The 17,600-nt window shown below is 40.2% G+C and overlaps 1 protein-coding gene across 1 annotated transcript in view; it reads right to left on the bottom strand.

Annotated features, from left to right (window-relative positions):
* The window catches only part of SPTLC3 (serine palmitoyltransferase long chain base subunit 3), a 226,325-nt gene that overhangs the window by 117,224 nt on the left and 91,501 nt on the right, over positions 1-17,600 (bottom strand). Inside the window, exon 7 of the mRNA XM_054467406.2 lies at positions 10,975-11,160. Coding sequence (XP_054323381.1) covers positions 10,975-11,160 — 186 coding nt within the window. The remainder of the gene's footprint in view (positions 1-10,974; positions 11,161-17,600) is intronic.

The following is a 17,600-nucleotide window of genomic DNA, read 5'->3' as shown; positions in this document are numbered from 1 at the left end:
AGTCCTCAGGAAGACTGCTAAATAAAAGTAATTTAATTCTTTAAAAGCTTATTTTTTTTCTGTAGTTGATAGAAGCAAGATTATTAGCTGACAGTCAGGAGGTACAAGAAATGTTGCATGTTTGAGGGGAAAGGGGAAAGTACGAAGTTGCCATTTAGAACAGTCAGTGACTAGAGGCCCCAAGTAACAGTGTAATTGGCAGGCAGCACCAAGGGCTATCTTGAGGCTAGTGGTGCTGAATTTGAAGGGCGACCAGTCAGCATGGGGGTGGGTATCAAGATGAGGTCGTTTCAAAGCCCATGGAATTTAAGATGGATAGAAGAAAGGGAAAGAGAACCTGAGATATAACAGGAGAATGAAAAGATCTTAAAATCAAGGGACTGTGGGCTCCAAGGGTGGAGTTTGTGGGGGTGGTAAAAGAGACATTGGAGGCAGTACTGGAGACAGAAAGCTAGTAATGATGAATGTGTGGGGCAGAACAGCTACAACGTGCAGCCAAGCTTGTAAAGCATTGATTTGGTATTATCAGCTGTTGATCTGTAACCGTTAATTGCCAAAGTCTACCATAATAAAGTACAGATAGGCTGAGACCATCTTTCCTGTAAGGGATAGTAGGATAGCTGTCCATGTGAAAGGGGATAGACACTTGGAGGTTTCAAGGGATGGCGCTGCCTGCACCTGAAGGCAGGTGGTAGCTGAATTTCAAATTGAGAACCTTTAGAATAGCAGTGCTTCTTAAACTTTAATGTATATCTGTATCACCTGAGGATCATGATGAACTAAAGATGCTGGGCTGGGTCTGAGAGTTCTAGTAAGCTCTCAGGCGATACTAGCGATGTAACAGTGAAACAGCGAAAGAACTAACACAGCAAATTCCATTTTTGTTTAAGCAGACTTTACCCATTCCTGCACATAGGCTAGGATAATTTTAGAGTACTGAAATAAAACATAAAAACAGCAATCATGTAGTGTTTTGAAATTAGCTCTGGGATTAAAGGGAAGATATGTAAACAACTATGTTTTGTTAAAGATTTATAGGAGCATTGTGACCTGGTCAAGGCCAAAAAGCTCCAAACCTCCACAGACCCTTGCTGGTGCCCAGATGTCCATGGTCTTTGGTCACCTCTTGAACAGAGCCCATTTGTCTTCCCTCTGCCCTTAACATAGAGACTGAAATTTGCATTGACGGTTGGTTCTTTGGGACATTAGTTTACCATCTTCTGGATTTGCTGGGTCTTCGAAATAAGGTCACCTTCCTTGCTCCAACTCTATGTCTCTCAACTTATTGGGTGTCGTGTGATGAGCAGAATGAATCTGGATTCGGTTACAGAAGGATCAACATGTGGTCTCAGACTAGCAGCATTGGCTTCACCTGGGAGCTTGTTTATAGCTACGGAATCTTGGCCCCACCCAAAACTATTGAAGCAGAATCTGCATTTTAACATGATCCCCAGATAATCTGTGTGCATGATGAAGTTTGAGAAGCATTGCTCTAAAACACTGATTTGCAATTTTGTATGCGGATGAGAATCACTTGGGAAGCTTGTTTGACCAGCCCTCCCCTCTGCCCCATCTCCACTGCCAAGGCTGCATCACAAAGCAATTAAATCAGGATATCTGTGAGAAAAGCCTAGGTATTTGTATCTTTTAAAGGTTCTCAGTGATTCCAATGGGTAGCCAAGTCTGCAAACCACTGGTCTAATATTTCTATCCCATAAGCTACATACTTATTAATATATTACGTTCCCAGAGATACCCCAATGAAACTTTGGGTTTGGATCTACGCAGGTCCAAACAGGAAGACCAGTGCCTGGGCTGTCTGTTTTGGACAAGACTGTATCTCATACCCAGTGGCCTTAATGGACCTCATCCTTCAGAAGAAAGTTTCTCTGGGCTAATACTGTTAATGTATCAGGATGCAAAATGTGGATGCAAAATAACAATTTATAATTTATGCAAACATTTAGATATTTGTCCTAAAATTTTCTACAGCTATAGCTTGCTGAACCCACTTTGTTTTCGGTGGGAGTAAAAATCTCTGAAGATGGGCCAGAAATGTCTGTGGTTTACTTGTGTGGGTGCTAGGAACTACCTGGATTTCATATGAACACAGAATTACAATTGGTGCCATGTTATATCGGATTTTGCAGAACTCGTTTGATATTGGGACCATAGCGACTTGAAAAATGCGGACCTGTAGAATTGGCTGCACTTGAAGTATTTTCTAATCTCTGATGATGCTCGACATTAATTGATTATATTTGCTGACATTCTTTTCTGGATTTTGCGAAGTTGGACTGTTACATCGTTGCAAAAATAAATTATCTAGGGACTTTTGAGAATTTGTGGTTCAACTCTAAAGTTGTCTTTTATTAAAACAAAGAGATATTCTTGGCCCAAAACTAAAGAGTCACATTTAAGCAAAATATTAACTTTGCATCTTGTCCTTTTTGTTAAGATCTACTGATTGTTAGTGGAGTATAACTTGAGCTTTTTAGTGCTCTCTTAGAAGGAGGTTTTGATTTTTCTATTCTTCTCAGTTAATACTCAAGTGATTCAGATAAAGAGGATGATCAGAGCCTTTATGTTTGGGAACCAATTTCAGAATATTTGAGCTAGAAATAAAAAGAAGGAGAAATTAAATAGAGATAAGTTTGGACAACACGTTAATTTGAATGGAAGGCTGTATGAGACAAGTCATCAAGAGAAAAAGAAAATAGTGAAATTGGATTAATAAATTCTTATATTTGATTAAGAAAAGGAAAGAAGAGTAAATGAGTAAAGGTGGATATAAGAACATTCACTTATGATCTTTTAAAAAATCATAATTGTTATTTTCCATCATCACTTCATGAACGTACTCTCTTTTCTGGTGTCATTTTGCCCATGGCTGGCTTGTCATGTGGGGCAGTGTATTCTGCACTCCCAGGGACCAGCTTTTAGAATAGAATAATGCTTATTTCTGCTGAAAAGAATGAAGTGTCACTGGAAATAGGATGTTTCATGTTTTGAGCAAGAGAATTCAAAATGTGCATCAGACAGCTTATTTACAGAAAGCAAGAATACTATCAGATGTAAAGGACTGGGGATGGTATTAAAAGATTAAAGGGGGCCAGGTGCGGTGGCTCATGCCTGTAATCCCAGCACTTTGGGAGGCTGAGGCGGGCAGATCATGAGGTCAGGAGTTCAAGACCAGCCTGGCCAACATAGTGAAACCCTTTCTGTACTAAAAATACAAAAATTAGCCAGGCATGGTGTTGCACGCCTGTAGTCCCAGCTACTCGAGAGGCTGAGGCAGGAGAATCACTTGAACCTGGGAGGTGGAGGTTGCAGTGAGCCGAGATTGCACCACTGCACTCCATCCTGTTTGACAGAGTGAGACTCGTCTTAAAAAAAAAAAAAAAAAAAAAAAAAGATTAAGGATGGGTTGGGTGTGGTGGCACTCTGGGAGGCCAAAGTGGATGGATCACTTGAAGTCAGGAGTTTGAGACCAGCCTAGGTAACATGGCAAAACCCTGTCTTTACCAAAAACATAAAAAATTATCCATGCATGGTGGCACATGCCTGTGGTCTCAGCCATTCGGGAAGCTGAGGTGGGAGGATCACTTCAGCCCAGGTGGTGGAGGTTTGCAGTGAGCCGAGATTGCATTACTCTGCTTGGGTGACAGAGTGAGACTCCGCCTCAAAAAAAAAAAAAAAGTTAAAGGGTCAGTCTATAGATGGGGAGATCAAGTCCCATCAGAAAGATAGCGACTGCAGTTAATTAGAACCTGTCACTCTGAAATGCTGTAAGTCTCTAACGGGACTCAAATTGAACAAATAATAAAAGGTATGCCATGTGAAAGGCACATTTATCTACATGAGTCTATTGACTATTGCTCTGGACCTCACAGAGATCAGATAGGATGGAAACCATTTATTTTGTAAAGAAAGGTAAATTATTAATTTATTTAGTGCAATGCATTTCTCCTGTGGGGCGGTTCGAGCAGTTCTTGTAGCAACAGGGGCAAGTGTTGAAGTGCAGGCTGCCATTTGATGTCCATAGCCCATCATTCAGAACTGATGCATCCATTCCCCTAGTTGCTAGGAGCATTGGAGGCTTACAACTCCATGAGGATTGCCTGGGTCTGAAGGGATCTTCCCCCACCAAGATCCCTGGTGGCAGCTTCTATCAATGCAGGCGTCAAAAGATCTAGCCCCCTTCCCTCAGCTCAGATGACTCTTGAAAGGCCGTCTCATCTCCAGAACTCCTTGTGGGGATTCGTTGAGGCCTTTGCTGGGTCTGCATCATCTCAATTCACTCCATCCCCTCTTTCCTCTCCAACTCCCCTCCCTCCTGAACCATGCTATTTCCTTCTCTGCCTCACAGGTGCTGATCCCAGAAGCACACCCCAATAACCTTCCTGCATTCAGGCCCCCATCTCAGAGTAGGCTTTCTAGGAAACAACTTTTCATGGGTATTTTTTTTTTCCTGATAAAATGTAAGAAATTGCTTTAGATAAACAAGAAGATTAGACCTGCTGGTTTAATAGAGCAAATACATTGAAAGGTTAGAAAATAGATTGTAGATCTGAAGCCTAAGCCTTCCAAGAAATGCCACAGCTGAGAAATTTACATTTGATTCAGCCTTTGTCCCTGTGCTCTGGAATGTGATGATTTATTATGCATTCGTTACTTGTACCTGGGGAGCAGGCAGATTGGTGATAAGAGCCTCTAGAACAGTGCAGCTGGTGGGGGTAGGGTCATGGAGATCACTGTGAGAATGCCCAAGGAGAATTCCCCTTCAAATCCCATTTTCCCAGTTACATTATCAGCTCTACTAGGACCAGAGAAACCTGCGTCTCTGGAAGCATGCTGAGTTGTCTCCTGCTTGATTTAACTGTGTCTTTATCCTTTATAACTCAAGAACCTTTATGTCCTCAAAGCTGTCTGTGGCCATCATTTTGCCAACAGAACCATTTCATTGTAATGGATGTGATGTTGCTATCCACGTATCTGCCCAGACTAGAACTTGAGATTCCCCTATTTTCCTCCTTCTATCTTATCTTCTGTACACTTAGCCACCAAGACTTATTGATACCTCCTAAATATTCTCTGTAATTAATTTCCTTTTCCTTCCATCTGCCTCTTTCCTCGTTCAAGCACAAATAATCTCTTTTCTAAACTACTGTTAACTTTTTTTCTTGTCCCTTTGCTTTTCATCTTAAATTGGGACTCTGTCTCTGAAATCTATTAAATTTTCTGAAGTTCTTCACTTTCTTTTCATCCTTTCTCTTTTTTCTCCATGAACTTACCCTGGAAGATCTTGTCTACTTCCCTGGCTTTGATTCCTGTTGACATGCTGAAGATAAACTGAAGATGTTACAGTATCCCACTGAGACTTTTTCCAGAAGTCCAGACCTTTAAGTTTAGCTGCCAGTTCTTCAAACTCAACTTGTCAAAAAATGAGTTGACCACTTTCTCCCTCCAACTGGATCTTGCTTCTCTATTACCCATCTCAGTGAATGACACCACCTTCTGCTATCTGTCATAAACCTGGATGTGGTCTTTGATTTGTCCTTCTCCCTATTTTCCTAGGTCAAATCAACCATCTCTAACTCTACCTCTTAAACATCTCCTGGCCTTTTCTCTTGTCACCACCCCTATTGTCACTACCTTGGTCCTAGGCCAACCATCTCACCTAGATTTTTCTAAACCTGTGTATCTGCATCAGCCTCTTAATTTCTTTTTTGATCTCTCTGTTGTCTTCCTACAACCCATTTCTCATAGGGTAGAGAGAATTATCTTTCTGTCTACAAATATGCATTCCTTTGCCTGAAGTCCTTCAATACTTTCCCATTGTTCTTATAATACATGTCCATGGCTTATTAAAAACCCATTATAGTCTGGCCCCTGCTTGCTTCTCAGCAGTCTGTCTCCCCACATACTCCCACTTTCATTCACAACACTCGGTCATTGGAATTCTGTGGTTCCTTGAACGCACAATGCTTTCTCTAACCTCTGGACCATCTTGCACCATATTCTCTCTTCTTAGAGATTCCTTTTCCCTCTTGATTCACCCTTTGCCTTACAATTTACTCATCAGCGTCTAGATCCCAATTTAACTTTCTTTTACCCAGAAGTTTTCATTAAATACCAAATCAGGTTAAACATTTTTCTCCTGGATAATATCCTGAAGAGTGTTTTCCAACTTGGTTCCATTCTCCTTGTCACTTTCAGGTACATCAATCAAATGTAGGTTTGGTCTTTTCACATAGTCCCATATTTCTTGGAGGCTTTGTTCGTTCCTTTTTATTCTTTTTTCCCTAATCTTGTTTTCATGCTTTATTTCATTAAGTTGATCTTCAATCTCTGATATCCTTTCTTCTGCTTGATCAATTTGGCTATTGATACTTGTGTATGCTTCACGAAGTTTTTGTGCTGTGTTTTTCAGCTCCATCAGGTCATTTATGTTCTTCTCTAAACTGGTTATTCTAGTTAGCAATTCCTCTAACCTTTTTTCAAGGTTCTTAGCTTCCTTGCATTGGGTTAGAACATGCTTCTTTAGCTTGGAGGAGTTTGTTATTTCCCACCTTCTGAAGCCTACTTCTGTCAATTCATCAAACTCATTCGCCATCCAGTTTTGTTCCCTTGCTGGCGAGGAGTTGTGATCCTTTGGAGCAGAAGAGGCATTCTGATTTTCAGCCTTTTTTGTGCTGGTTTTTCCTCATTTTCATGGATTTATCGACCTTTAGTCTTCTATATTGGTGACCTTAGAATGGGGTTTTTGTGTGGACGTCCTTTTTGTTGATGTTGATGCTATTCCTTTCTGTTTTGTTAGTTTTCCTTCTAACAGTCAGGCCCCTCTGCTGAAGGTCTGCTGGAGTTTGCTGGAGGTCCTCTCCAGACCCTGTTTGCCTGGGTATCACCAGCGGAGGCTGCAGAACAGCAAATATTCTGCCTGTTCCTTCCTCTGGAAGCTTCATCCCAGAGGGCCACCCACCAGATGCCAGCCGGAGCTCTCCTGTATGAGGTGTCTGTCAACCCCTGCTGGGTGATGTCTCCCAGTCAGGAGGCACGGGGGTCAGGGATCCACTTGAGGAGCCAGTCTGTCCTTTAGCAGAGCTCGAGCGCTGTGCTAGGAGATATGCTGCTCTCTTCAGAGCCAGCAGGCAGGAACGTTTAAGTCTGCTGAAGCTGCACCCACAGCTGCCCCTTCCCCCAGGTGCTCTGTCCCAGGGAGATGGGAGTTTCATCTATAAACCCCTGACTGGGGCTGCTGCCTTTCTTTCCCGAGATGCCAGGCCCAGAGAGGAGGAATCTAGAGTGGCAGCCTGGCTACAGCGGCTTTGAGGAGCTGTGGTGGACTCCACCCAATTTGAACTTCCCCACGGCTTTGTTTACACTGTGAGGGGAAAACAGCCTACTCAAGCCTCAGTAATGGTGGATGCCCCTCCTGTTACTGAGCTCGAGTGTCCCAGGTTGACTTCAGAGTGCTGTGCTGGCAGCAAGAATTTCAAGCCAGTGGATCTTAGCTTGCTGGGCTCCGTGGGGGTGGGATCCGCTGAATTAGACCACTTGGTTTCCTGGCTTCAACCCCCTTTCCAGGGCAGTGAATGGTTCTGTCTCGCTGGTGTTCCAGGTGCCACTGGGGTGTGAAAACAAAACAAAACAAACAAACAAAAAAACTGCAGCTAGCTTGGTGTCTGCCTAAACAGCTGCCCAATTTTGTGCTTGAAACCCAGGACCCTGGTGGTGTAGGCACCTGAGGGAATCTCCTGGTCTGCGGGTTGCGAAGACTGTGGGAAAAGTGTAGTATCTGGACCAGAATGCACTGTTCCTCGTGGCACAGTCCCTCACAGCTTCCCTTGGCTAGGGGAGGGAGTTCCCCAACCCCTTGCGCTTCCCAAGTGAGGCAATGCCGCACCCTGCTTTGGCTTGCCTTCTGGGCTGCACCAACCGTCTAACCAGTCCCAGTGACATAAGCCCCATACCTCAGTTGGAAATGCAGAAATCAAATGCCTTCTGCATTGATCTTGCTGGGAGCTGCAGACCAGAGCTGTTCCTATTCGGCCATCTTGCCAGCCACACTGGTTATTTCCTTTCTTCTGCTGGGTTTGTGTTTGGTTTGTTCAAGTTTCTCTAGTTCCTTGAGGTGTGGCCTTAGAGTGTCTATTTGTGCTCTTTCAGACATTTTGATGTAGGAGTTTAGGGCTATGAACTTTCTCTTAGCACTGCCTTAGGTTTTGATAAGTTATGTCATTATTGTCATTCACTTCGAAGAATTTTTTAATTTCCATGTTGATTTCATTTTTGACCCAGTGCTCATTCAGGAGCAGGTTATTTAATTTCCATGGTTTTGAAGGTTCCTTTTGGAGTTGATTTCCAGTTTTATTCCACTGTGGCCTGAGAGAGTGCTTGATATTATTTCAATTTTCCTAAATTTATTGAGTCTGGTTTTATGGTGTATCTTGGAGAAAGTTCCATGTGCTGTTGAATAGAATGTATATTCTGCGGTTGTTGGATGAAATGTTCTGTATATATCTGTTAAGTCCATTTGTTCCAAGGTATAGTTTAAATCCATTGTTTCTTTGTTGACTTTCTGTCTTGATGACCTGTCTAGTGCTGTCAGTGGAGTACTGAAGTCCCTCACTATTATTGTGTTGCTGTCTATCTCATTTCTTAGGTCTGTTAGTAATTCCTTTATAAATTTAGGATCTCCAGTGTTAGGCGCATATATATTTAGGACTGTGATATTTTCCTGTTGGACAAGGCCTTTTACCATTACATAATGTCCCTCTTTGTTTCTTTTAACCACTGTTGCTTTACAGTTGTCTGATATTAGAATAGCTACCCCTGCTCTCTTTTGGTGTCTATTTGCATGACACATGTCCTTTTTCCACCCCTTTACTTTAAGTTTATGTGAGTCCTTATGTGTTAAGTGAGTCTCCTGAAGGCAGCAGATAGTTGGTTGGTGAGTTCTTACCCATTCTGTTTCTGTATCTTTTAAGTGGATCATTTAGGCCATTTACATTCAATGTTAGTATTGAAATGTGAGGTATCATTACATTCGTCATGCTCATTGTTGTCTGTGTACTTTGGGTTTTTTTCTTTTTTGTTTTTGCTTTTTAACTTGTGTGTGTGTTTTTTAATAGGTCCCATGTGATTTATGCTTTAAAGAAGCTCTGTTTTCCAGGATTTGTTTCAATATTTAGAGCTCCTTTTATCAGTTCTTGTAGTGGTGGCTTGGTGTGAATTATCTCAGCATTTGTTTGTCTGAAGATGACTGTATCTTTCCTTCATATATGATGCTTAGTTTCGCTGTATACAAAATTCTTGGCTGATAATTGTTTTGTTTGAGGAGGCTGAAGATAGGGCCCCAATTCTTTCTTAGCTTGCAGGGTTTCGCTGTTAATGTGATAGATTTTCCTTTATAAATTACCTGGTGCTTCTGTCTTACAGCTCTTAAAATGGTTTCCTTTGGATAACCTGATGACAATGTGCCTAGGTGAAGATCTTTTGGTGATGAATTTCCTGGGTGATCTTTGTGCTTCTTGTATTTGCATGTCTAGCTCTCTAGCAAGGCCAGGGAAGTTTTCCTCGATTATTCCCCCAAATATGTTTTCCAAGCTTTTAGAATTCTCTTCTTCCTCAGGAACATTGATTATTCTTAGGTTTGGTTGTCTAACATAATCCCAGACTTCTTGGAGGCTTTGTTCATATTTTCTTATTCTTTTTTCTTTGTCTTTGTTGAATTGGGTTAATTTGAAGACCTTGTCTTTAAGCTCTGAATTTCTTTCTTCTACTAGTTCAATTCTATTGCTGAGACTTTCCAGAGCATTTTGCATTTCTAAAAGTGTGTCCAAAGTTTCTTGAATTTTTTATTGTTTTTACTTTAAGCCATTTATTTCCTTGAATATTTCTCCCTTCACTTCTTGTAACATTTTTTTGGATTTTCTTGCATTGGGCTTTGCCTTTCTCTGGCCTCTCCCTGATTAGCTTAATAACCTCCTGAATTCTTTTTCAGGTAAATCAGGGATTTCTTCTTTGTTTGGATCCATTGCTGGTGAACTAGTATTATATTTTGGGGGGTGTTGAAGAGCCTTGTTTTGTCATATTATCAAGGTTGGTTTTCTGGTTCCTTCTCATTTGGGAAAGTCTAGGGCTGAAGACTGTTGTTCAGATTCTTTTGTCCCTCGGGGTATTCCCTTGATGAATTACTCTCCCCCTTTTCCTATGGATGTGGCTTCCTGTGAGCTGAACTGCAGTGATTGTTGTCTCACTTCTGGGTCTAGCCACCCACCGAGTCTACCCGGCTCCAGGCTGGTACTGGGGATTGTCTCCACAGAGTCCTGTGATGTGAACCGTCTATGGGTCTCTCAGCAGTGGATACCAGTGCCTGTTCCAGTAGAGGTAGTGGAGGGTGCAGTGGACTCCATGAGGGTACTTAGCTTTAGTGGTTTAATGCTATATTTTTCAGATGCTGTTAAAATTCTTACAATGCCCAAAGAATTGGTTCAAAATATTAATAGTGTCAAAGGTGAGAAATCAGATTTAGATGGAATAAAAATGTCCCAGTTCACTCAAATGCACTTTCCTTTTCAGGATAGAGCATAAATAATACCCAACTTACAACTAGAAGACCAAAGTACAGTCCCACCCGGAGCACTCGCTTTTATATTTTGATGTTTTTATCTTTAAAATTATAGTTTAATATCTATCTCATGGGGTTGTTACAAAAATTAAATATTACAAGGTATGGGAAAAGCCTTAGTTTGGTATGTGGCAAATAGTAGTTGCCCATGAGATGTTTGTAAAAACAGGTCCATAAACTCATGGGGAATGGAGTTTAGGAGGTGGAGATGAATGAAATTTGCCCTGAGTAGTTCCTGAGCACCTCATGCTTTCTAGGATCTGCACCTGCATCACCACTTCCGAGAACACTTTAGAGAGGAGTAGGCATTGACAAAGATCCAGGGAGGTGCGCATACGTACTTTTTGTTCTTTTCGTTCCACAGCTGCGTTGCATTTTTCTATTCCCCAGTTTCTTAAAAAGTCTCTGAGATAGCCAAACAGGGTTCCAATTCCATATCCCATGTAAGTGAAAACCATAACATGAAGGGGTGCTTCCTCAAATGATTCAACAATGAGCTTATCATAAAAATGTGGCTTCCCATTTTGCTGAAAACACAAAAGAAAATCCAAGGTTAGCATTCTCCTGTTACATATATACTATGATACTTAAAATTGTGAACTTTCAACCCTTTGAATTCCAAAGGCCATATTTAAGATTGTAAATAAATTAGAAACTGATCGTTGAAGAGGGTAATAAAAAATGCCAACTTTATTTTACAAGCCATAGTAACATAATTGATTCAAGCAAAAGTTCTCAACAGAAACTCAAACCATTGGGTGAAGAGTCAATGAGGAACAGAGTGTTTGCAAGTTGCTAAAGTATGACCCCCATAGCTTACTTCCTAATCACAAACTTGGGGTCGTTACCTTAACCAGGTGATCAAATTATATCACAAGTGTTGGAATAAGCAGCCACTCTACACTCTTGTTATGTGTAATATTCAATACACAGCAAACCTATGAAATATTTAACCTGAACTTAGTCAAGCTCTTATGTTTAACTTCCATTTTACAAGAAATACTAGACTAAAGGAACATGGTAAACGACCTTATGTGAAAACAATCAGATAATCCAGAATGTAGAATTTTCTATAGGACAACTGTCCTGGTCTTTAAAAAAAGTCTGATAAAAGAAAAGAAGGGTGGAAGAGAGGACTTACGGGAAACAAGTAAATCCAGTGTGTGTTCCTTCATCAAATTCTGTTTTCTTTCTTTAATTTTTGTGTGAAAAACCAGGTGAAAGACAAATTTTGAGCAACTGTGGAAATCCAAATGTGGACCATATATATTTGCAGGTCTCAAAGAACTTGCTTTATGCTTTAATCTGGGTGCTTCTGTATTGGGTGCATATATATTTAGGATAGTTAGCTCTTCTTGTTGCACTGATCCCTTTACCATTATGTAATGCCCTTCTTTGTCTTTTTTTGATCTTTGTCAGTTAAAGTCTGTTATTCTTATTAAATTCTTATTAAAGAATTATTAATTATATTAGGAGAGATAGCGATATTTTTAGTTACATCACATAATGTTTTAATCTTTGTAGATGCATGCTGAAGTATTAAGGGGCAAAGCGTTATAATAGCTGTAGTTCTCTTTAAAGTGGTTTGTCAAAATTGCATAAAAACATAAAGCAACTTTGAGAAACGTTAACTCTTGAATCTGGATGGAGAGTATATAGGTGTTCATTATATATTTTTTTCTACTCTACTGTGTGTCTGAAATTTTTCATAGTAAAAAGTTTAAAAAATTTTCTGTTTTATTTCACTTTTCAGTAGAAAGTAGAGTTTTAGCACCAAACCATGCTGATGACTGTTTAATTGATTTGCACAGAGTAGCTCAAACAACATCTGGTCAATTGATTAGTAAATACATATTTCTAATGTTAATATTTAATTGTTTTAGTCCTTAATAAATATTTATTCATTCATTTATTATCTCATTCAATAAATATAAATCAATCTGCAGATTTCCCATTTCTTAATGAGATGACACACAAAAAATGTTTTGAATACTTGGAATACATAACTTTTAGTGATTTATAAAAATTGTCAGATCTCTACTAATATTTAATGTACTAATTTAGCTTATATATATATGTATTTAGATGTATTTAGAATGATTTATGATATTAAATCATGTACATTTGAAATACTGTTTTGGCGATTCTCCTAGTCTTTGTCATTGTAATCAACACAGTTTTCTAGAGCATATTATCTTCATTCCCTCTACATTATATGAGAAGCAGAATTTTTGGAATCTCTGTGATTTAGTCACTGGAAGTTTTATCCCAAGCCACAAAAATAGATGAAAAGCAAATCAGTCTGGTAGATGAATATTTTAAATCTCTACATTATTATTCTTAAAGAAATTTTAAAAGCCTTTTTATAGTGATATCTAACATTTGAATTCTTAAGTCAAAACACCACAAAATATTATTAAAATGGCTTGCCTCCTTATTTATTTATTATTTCAGGTTACCTCTGTAGGTACCCCAAACTAACATAGGTGGATATTCCTGTCTAGTGTGTCATCCCAAACACTACTTGATGGTATAAGCTAATGAAAATGAAAGAGCATTGGTTAATATGCAGTCTTGAGTAAAAGGTAAATGACAGGTTATACTCTTGGCTTGTATATAGGGCATTTGTTGCATGCCTTCCCTGAGCAAGCAACATGTTCAGCACTGGGGATTCAAAGATGAACAAGACAGACCCCATTCCTATTCCTCCCTCTAACTATGTCCTTACCCTAGTCATGTAGGTCTGATGGATGGCTGATCTTGCTATGCTATTTTAGTACAAACCTTTGGCTCCCTTCCTTGGCTCTGTTCTGCACTTGAAGTTTAGACTACATTGATCTCCACAATTCCAGGTGACTTCCTGGCCCAGTTAAGATCCACCCCCCACATCCTTCTGCATCACAGGGACACAAAATTGGCTTCGTTGCTGGATTTGTCCAGACTCTAGCAAAGGGGACTCAGAGTCTCATGAAGGAAGACATGTTGGAACTTTTACTGATTAGATATGAAGTCAAGGAAGAGGAAAAAGAAAACTATCTGTGAGGAGCCGTATAGTATTGTTGATAAGAAGAAAGAAGGACTTGGAAGGAGGGCTGCTTTTTGGAGAGAAGACATGAGTCTGTACAGAACATGCTAATTTGGGGGTGGTGATTGCCTGCATAAATTCCCAGAGCACTGAGGAATGTAGGAGAAAAGAAAGACCCTGACTGAGTCAATTACTACGGGCCACAGTTTAAGTCATGGTTGAAGGTGAATGCGATAAGGTATAAATCATGAAGAGGGAAGAGCAGTAGGCTTGGGACAGAATTTGTGGATACAGTGCTTTTTCAGGTACCACAGAAGAAAAAGGGTGAATAAAGAGAACCCAATGTGGGTGACCTCAGAACCTTAATTTAACCTGCTTACAAATTAACCCCTTTGACTGACTTAGAGAATGGCTGAGTTATGTGGGTGTATATAAAGACAGAAAATGTGAGGACATTCAAGTCCAACCCATGGCAATCAGCAGGTTTTCTCTTCTTCCTTTCCCGGCCCTATCTTCATTTCTGAGCTTCACATGTAACCAAATCAAGTGGTGCTTTTCTCTTGAAATCCATAGGCGGTTTCTGCTTGAATTGGCTCTGAGGCAACCCTGCACTGTACATCACAGATGGTCTACCTAGATGCAAATAAAACCCTCAGTTGGTTGCACAGACTGGGCCTATATGTAACAATTTACTTGCCCCTGTGACTTGTTCTGGAAGAAAGTAATAACACAAAGGAGAAAATTTCAACAATGTCCATCAGCCCAAAGCAGTATCTATTTTCCTCTCATATATGTAGATACATTTTTAATTTAATGTCACTTAATTAATTTTATTTGGCAGAGGAAAAATGAGATACTTTCACAGAGAAAAAAGCTATCTGGAAATGTATTGGTCTCCTTAAGAGATAGCTAGTGACTCACTTACTATATTCTTTTACTTATAATTGAAGTCAGTCACACCTCCCAGGAGGAATTCCTCAATCTGTTGTTGGATAGTTATTTTGAAATATAAAATTTCTTCCTATCAAAGTAAATGAAGCATAAAATCTTGCTTAATAAGTTTGCATTTATTAAGCACTTGTTATTACTGCAGATAAGCATTGTTATTTGTAATACACTTTGACTTGTTCTACCTTTTCTTTCGCAGCCTTAAAAATAAACAGATCCTGAGCCACATTGCCTACAGTATCTAGTCATTTGGGATGCTGTGACATCCTGGGGTTTGTTTACTTCCTGCGCTTCTGTCATATCTGGAAATAAACTGGGTGCTGGAGTATGCAGGGAGCCCTTCACAGACAATTACTCTTCTGTTCAATAGGTAGCCCTTTTACTGGCTGTCCTAGGCTAACATTAGAGGAGATATGAAATCAATAAATGCCGTATGTTTTCCCCAGAATTGATAGTGCAGTAGGGTGTGTGTGTGTGTGTGTGTGTGTGGTGGGGACACAAATGACCATAATATAGAGCAAAATGTGAATGTCATAGGATGATGCAAATGAAGGGACCACATCACACTGGGTGATCAGGAGTGATTCTTGAGGAGGTTGAACTGGAGTCTGGTGTTGCTGGGTGGTCAAGCATAACAATGAAGATGATTTGCTCAGGGGTCAGACCTTCCTTTGCTGCCTGTGTGACCTTGTGAAAGTCACTTAATTTTTTGAGGCCTCAAATGTCTCCAGTGCTAAGTGGGGCCATTAAAGGTCATTTTTGAAAATTAAGTGAGATTGTATATGCAGGTTACCTGCTACAATACAAAAACTCATTAAATGTTATGATTTTTGTTAAATATTCTGAATAGAGATGATAGATGAAAACTATTAGAATGGATAATGCTGCTTTTAGAGACATATTTGAGAAAAAAGAGAAAGACAATATTTTCTCTTGGTCATATATATTTACCAAGGATATATATGGCTTCCTTGCCGGATTTGTCCAGACTCTAGCAAAAGGGACTGAGAGTCTCACGAAGAAAGATATGAGACCAAGGATATACATTGACCTAGGATATATTGATCAAGAATATAATGTATCAGCTGGGCGCGGTGGCTCACGCCTGTAATCCCAGCACTTTGGGAGGCCGAGGTGGGTGGATCACCTGGGGTCAGGAGTTCGAGACCAGCCTGGCCAACATGGTGAAACTCTGTCTCTACTAAAAAATACAAAAATTAGCCGGGCGTGGTGGCAGGCGCCTGTAATCCCAGCTACTCAGGAGGCTGAGGTAGGGGGAATTGCTTGAACCTGGGAGGCAGAGGTTGCAGTGAGCCAAGATTGCATCACTGCACTCCAGTCCGGGTGACAGAGCAAGACTCCATCTCAAAAAAAAAAAAAAAAAAAAAAAAAGAAACAAGAAAAAAGAATATAATGTATCAATACCTAGAGAGAAAAGGGAGAATGAGGGTCCTCTAAGGAGACAGCAAGTGGGAGAGGGAGGAAGAGGTGAGAGACTGAAGAGTGACACAAAGTTGAGATACTGAAGTTCAACAAGACCATTGTATATGGGGACTCTCACAAGAAAACTTGAGTAAGTAATTTTATCAAACTGTTATCCCTGCAATTTTATCAGACAGCAGGGACTTAAGGAGAGAGAGAGAGAATGTGAAGGCAATGGGACAGGGAGCTGAGACGACTTATTAAAGAAGTATAGTGGTAGGGAAGAGGACAGAGAGAAGGTGGTGACTTTGGTTACTAATAGTGAGGGGAGTTGCTTATTTTGCAATAAAGACTGAATGTATATAGGAGCTTAGAAAAATATTTAATAGATTAAGCATAATTGTAGAAAAAGGTAAGAGACAGTATAATTCCTGGAACACCACCCCTTGAGGGATACAGGATGAAGAGCACATGTGACTGTCCTGGCCACAAGGACGCAGACTGTCTCCGTAGGACTTTGAAAAATGTGTGATGCAGTCACTTCTTGTGCTCTAGCTCTTTAGGGTATGATACAAAAGGATGAGCAAATCTAAAACCAACTTAATGTTGCCAATTCACCATTCATTCACAAACAGACTTTTGTTTTCAGAGTGAGGCAGCCCATGCAACATGACACATTCCATTACACTGCTAGGTTAGTCCTTGAAAAGAAAAATCAGGGTGAGAATGAGGAGGAAGAGGAGGGTTTCAGGCCTTAGTTGCTCTACAAGGGCGGGAAGGTTGGGGACAAGATTGGCTCAGGGAGGATGAAATGGCAAAGGAAATCTAGAGCACTGGAGCTAACGAGAGGGCCATGTTCCTTTCTGAAATGGAATGTATTTGGGGTTTTCCACATCATGATCAAGATTGGCATAGATCCTTCTCTGAGGGAGAACACAAACTTCCAAGGATACTGGTGTTTAAGACTAAGTCTCTGCCTACATTGTAGCAGTTAGGTTTTGAGTAGGGAAACAGAACCACTGTGAGTGTTATAGAATAAGAGACTTACTTTAAACATTATATGATGTTCAAACATAGAAGCCTGGTTAAAAATCTATGGAAGGTAGACAATTTCCCTGCTGGTGGCATAAAGAGCTTCAGAGATCATCTTCACAGTAGACATAAAGTATAACTGGTAAAAATTATAAAAATATAACTTTTTAAGTATTTGGACATTGTCTTAATGGCATATAGCAAGTGAAGAAATATTTATTGAAGGAAATACACTAAATATCAAAAAAGAACACTGAGAGTTTGTGGCATTGAGCCATGACCTACTCTCTCCCTTTATCTCCCCGTTCATCAAGTAGAAACATTCTACTTTGAGCAGGTGGCCAAGAAGTTAAGGCTTCCTCTCCTCTGCTTCAGGCAAGGGTTATGGTATTTCTTTGAGAGGGGCGAGCTACCACCATTTCTTGTCACTCTCAGTTTTGTTTTGCAGAAGCTAAATTCTGTGCAAGTGTGGCTGAGAGACTGAGGGTTTGCTTCCTCTAATGAACACCCACTCGTAGGGTAGAGACTCTGTATCAGACA

The sequence above is a fragment of the Pongo pygmaeus genome, chromosome 21, assembly GCF_028885625.2.
Source record: "Pongo pygmaeus isolate AG05252 chromosome 21, NHGRI_mPonPyg2-v2.0_pri, whole genome shotgun sequence".
Taxonomy (NCBI): domain Eukaryota; kingdom Metazoa; phylum Chordata; class Mammalia; order Primates; family Hominidae; genus Pongo; species Pongo pygmaeus.
The sequence above is the reverse complement of the archived record's forward strand: the minus strand, read 5'-3'. Positions and strand labels throughout refer to the sequence as shown.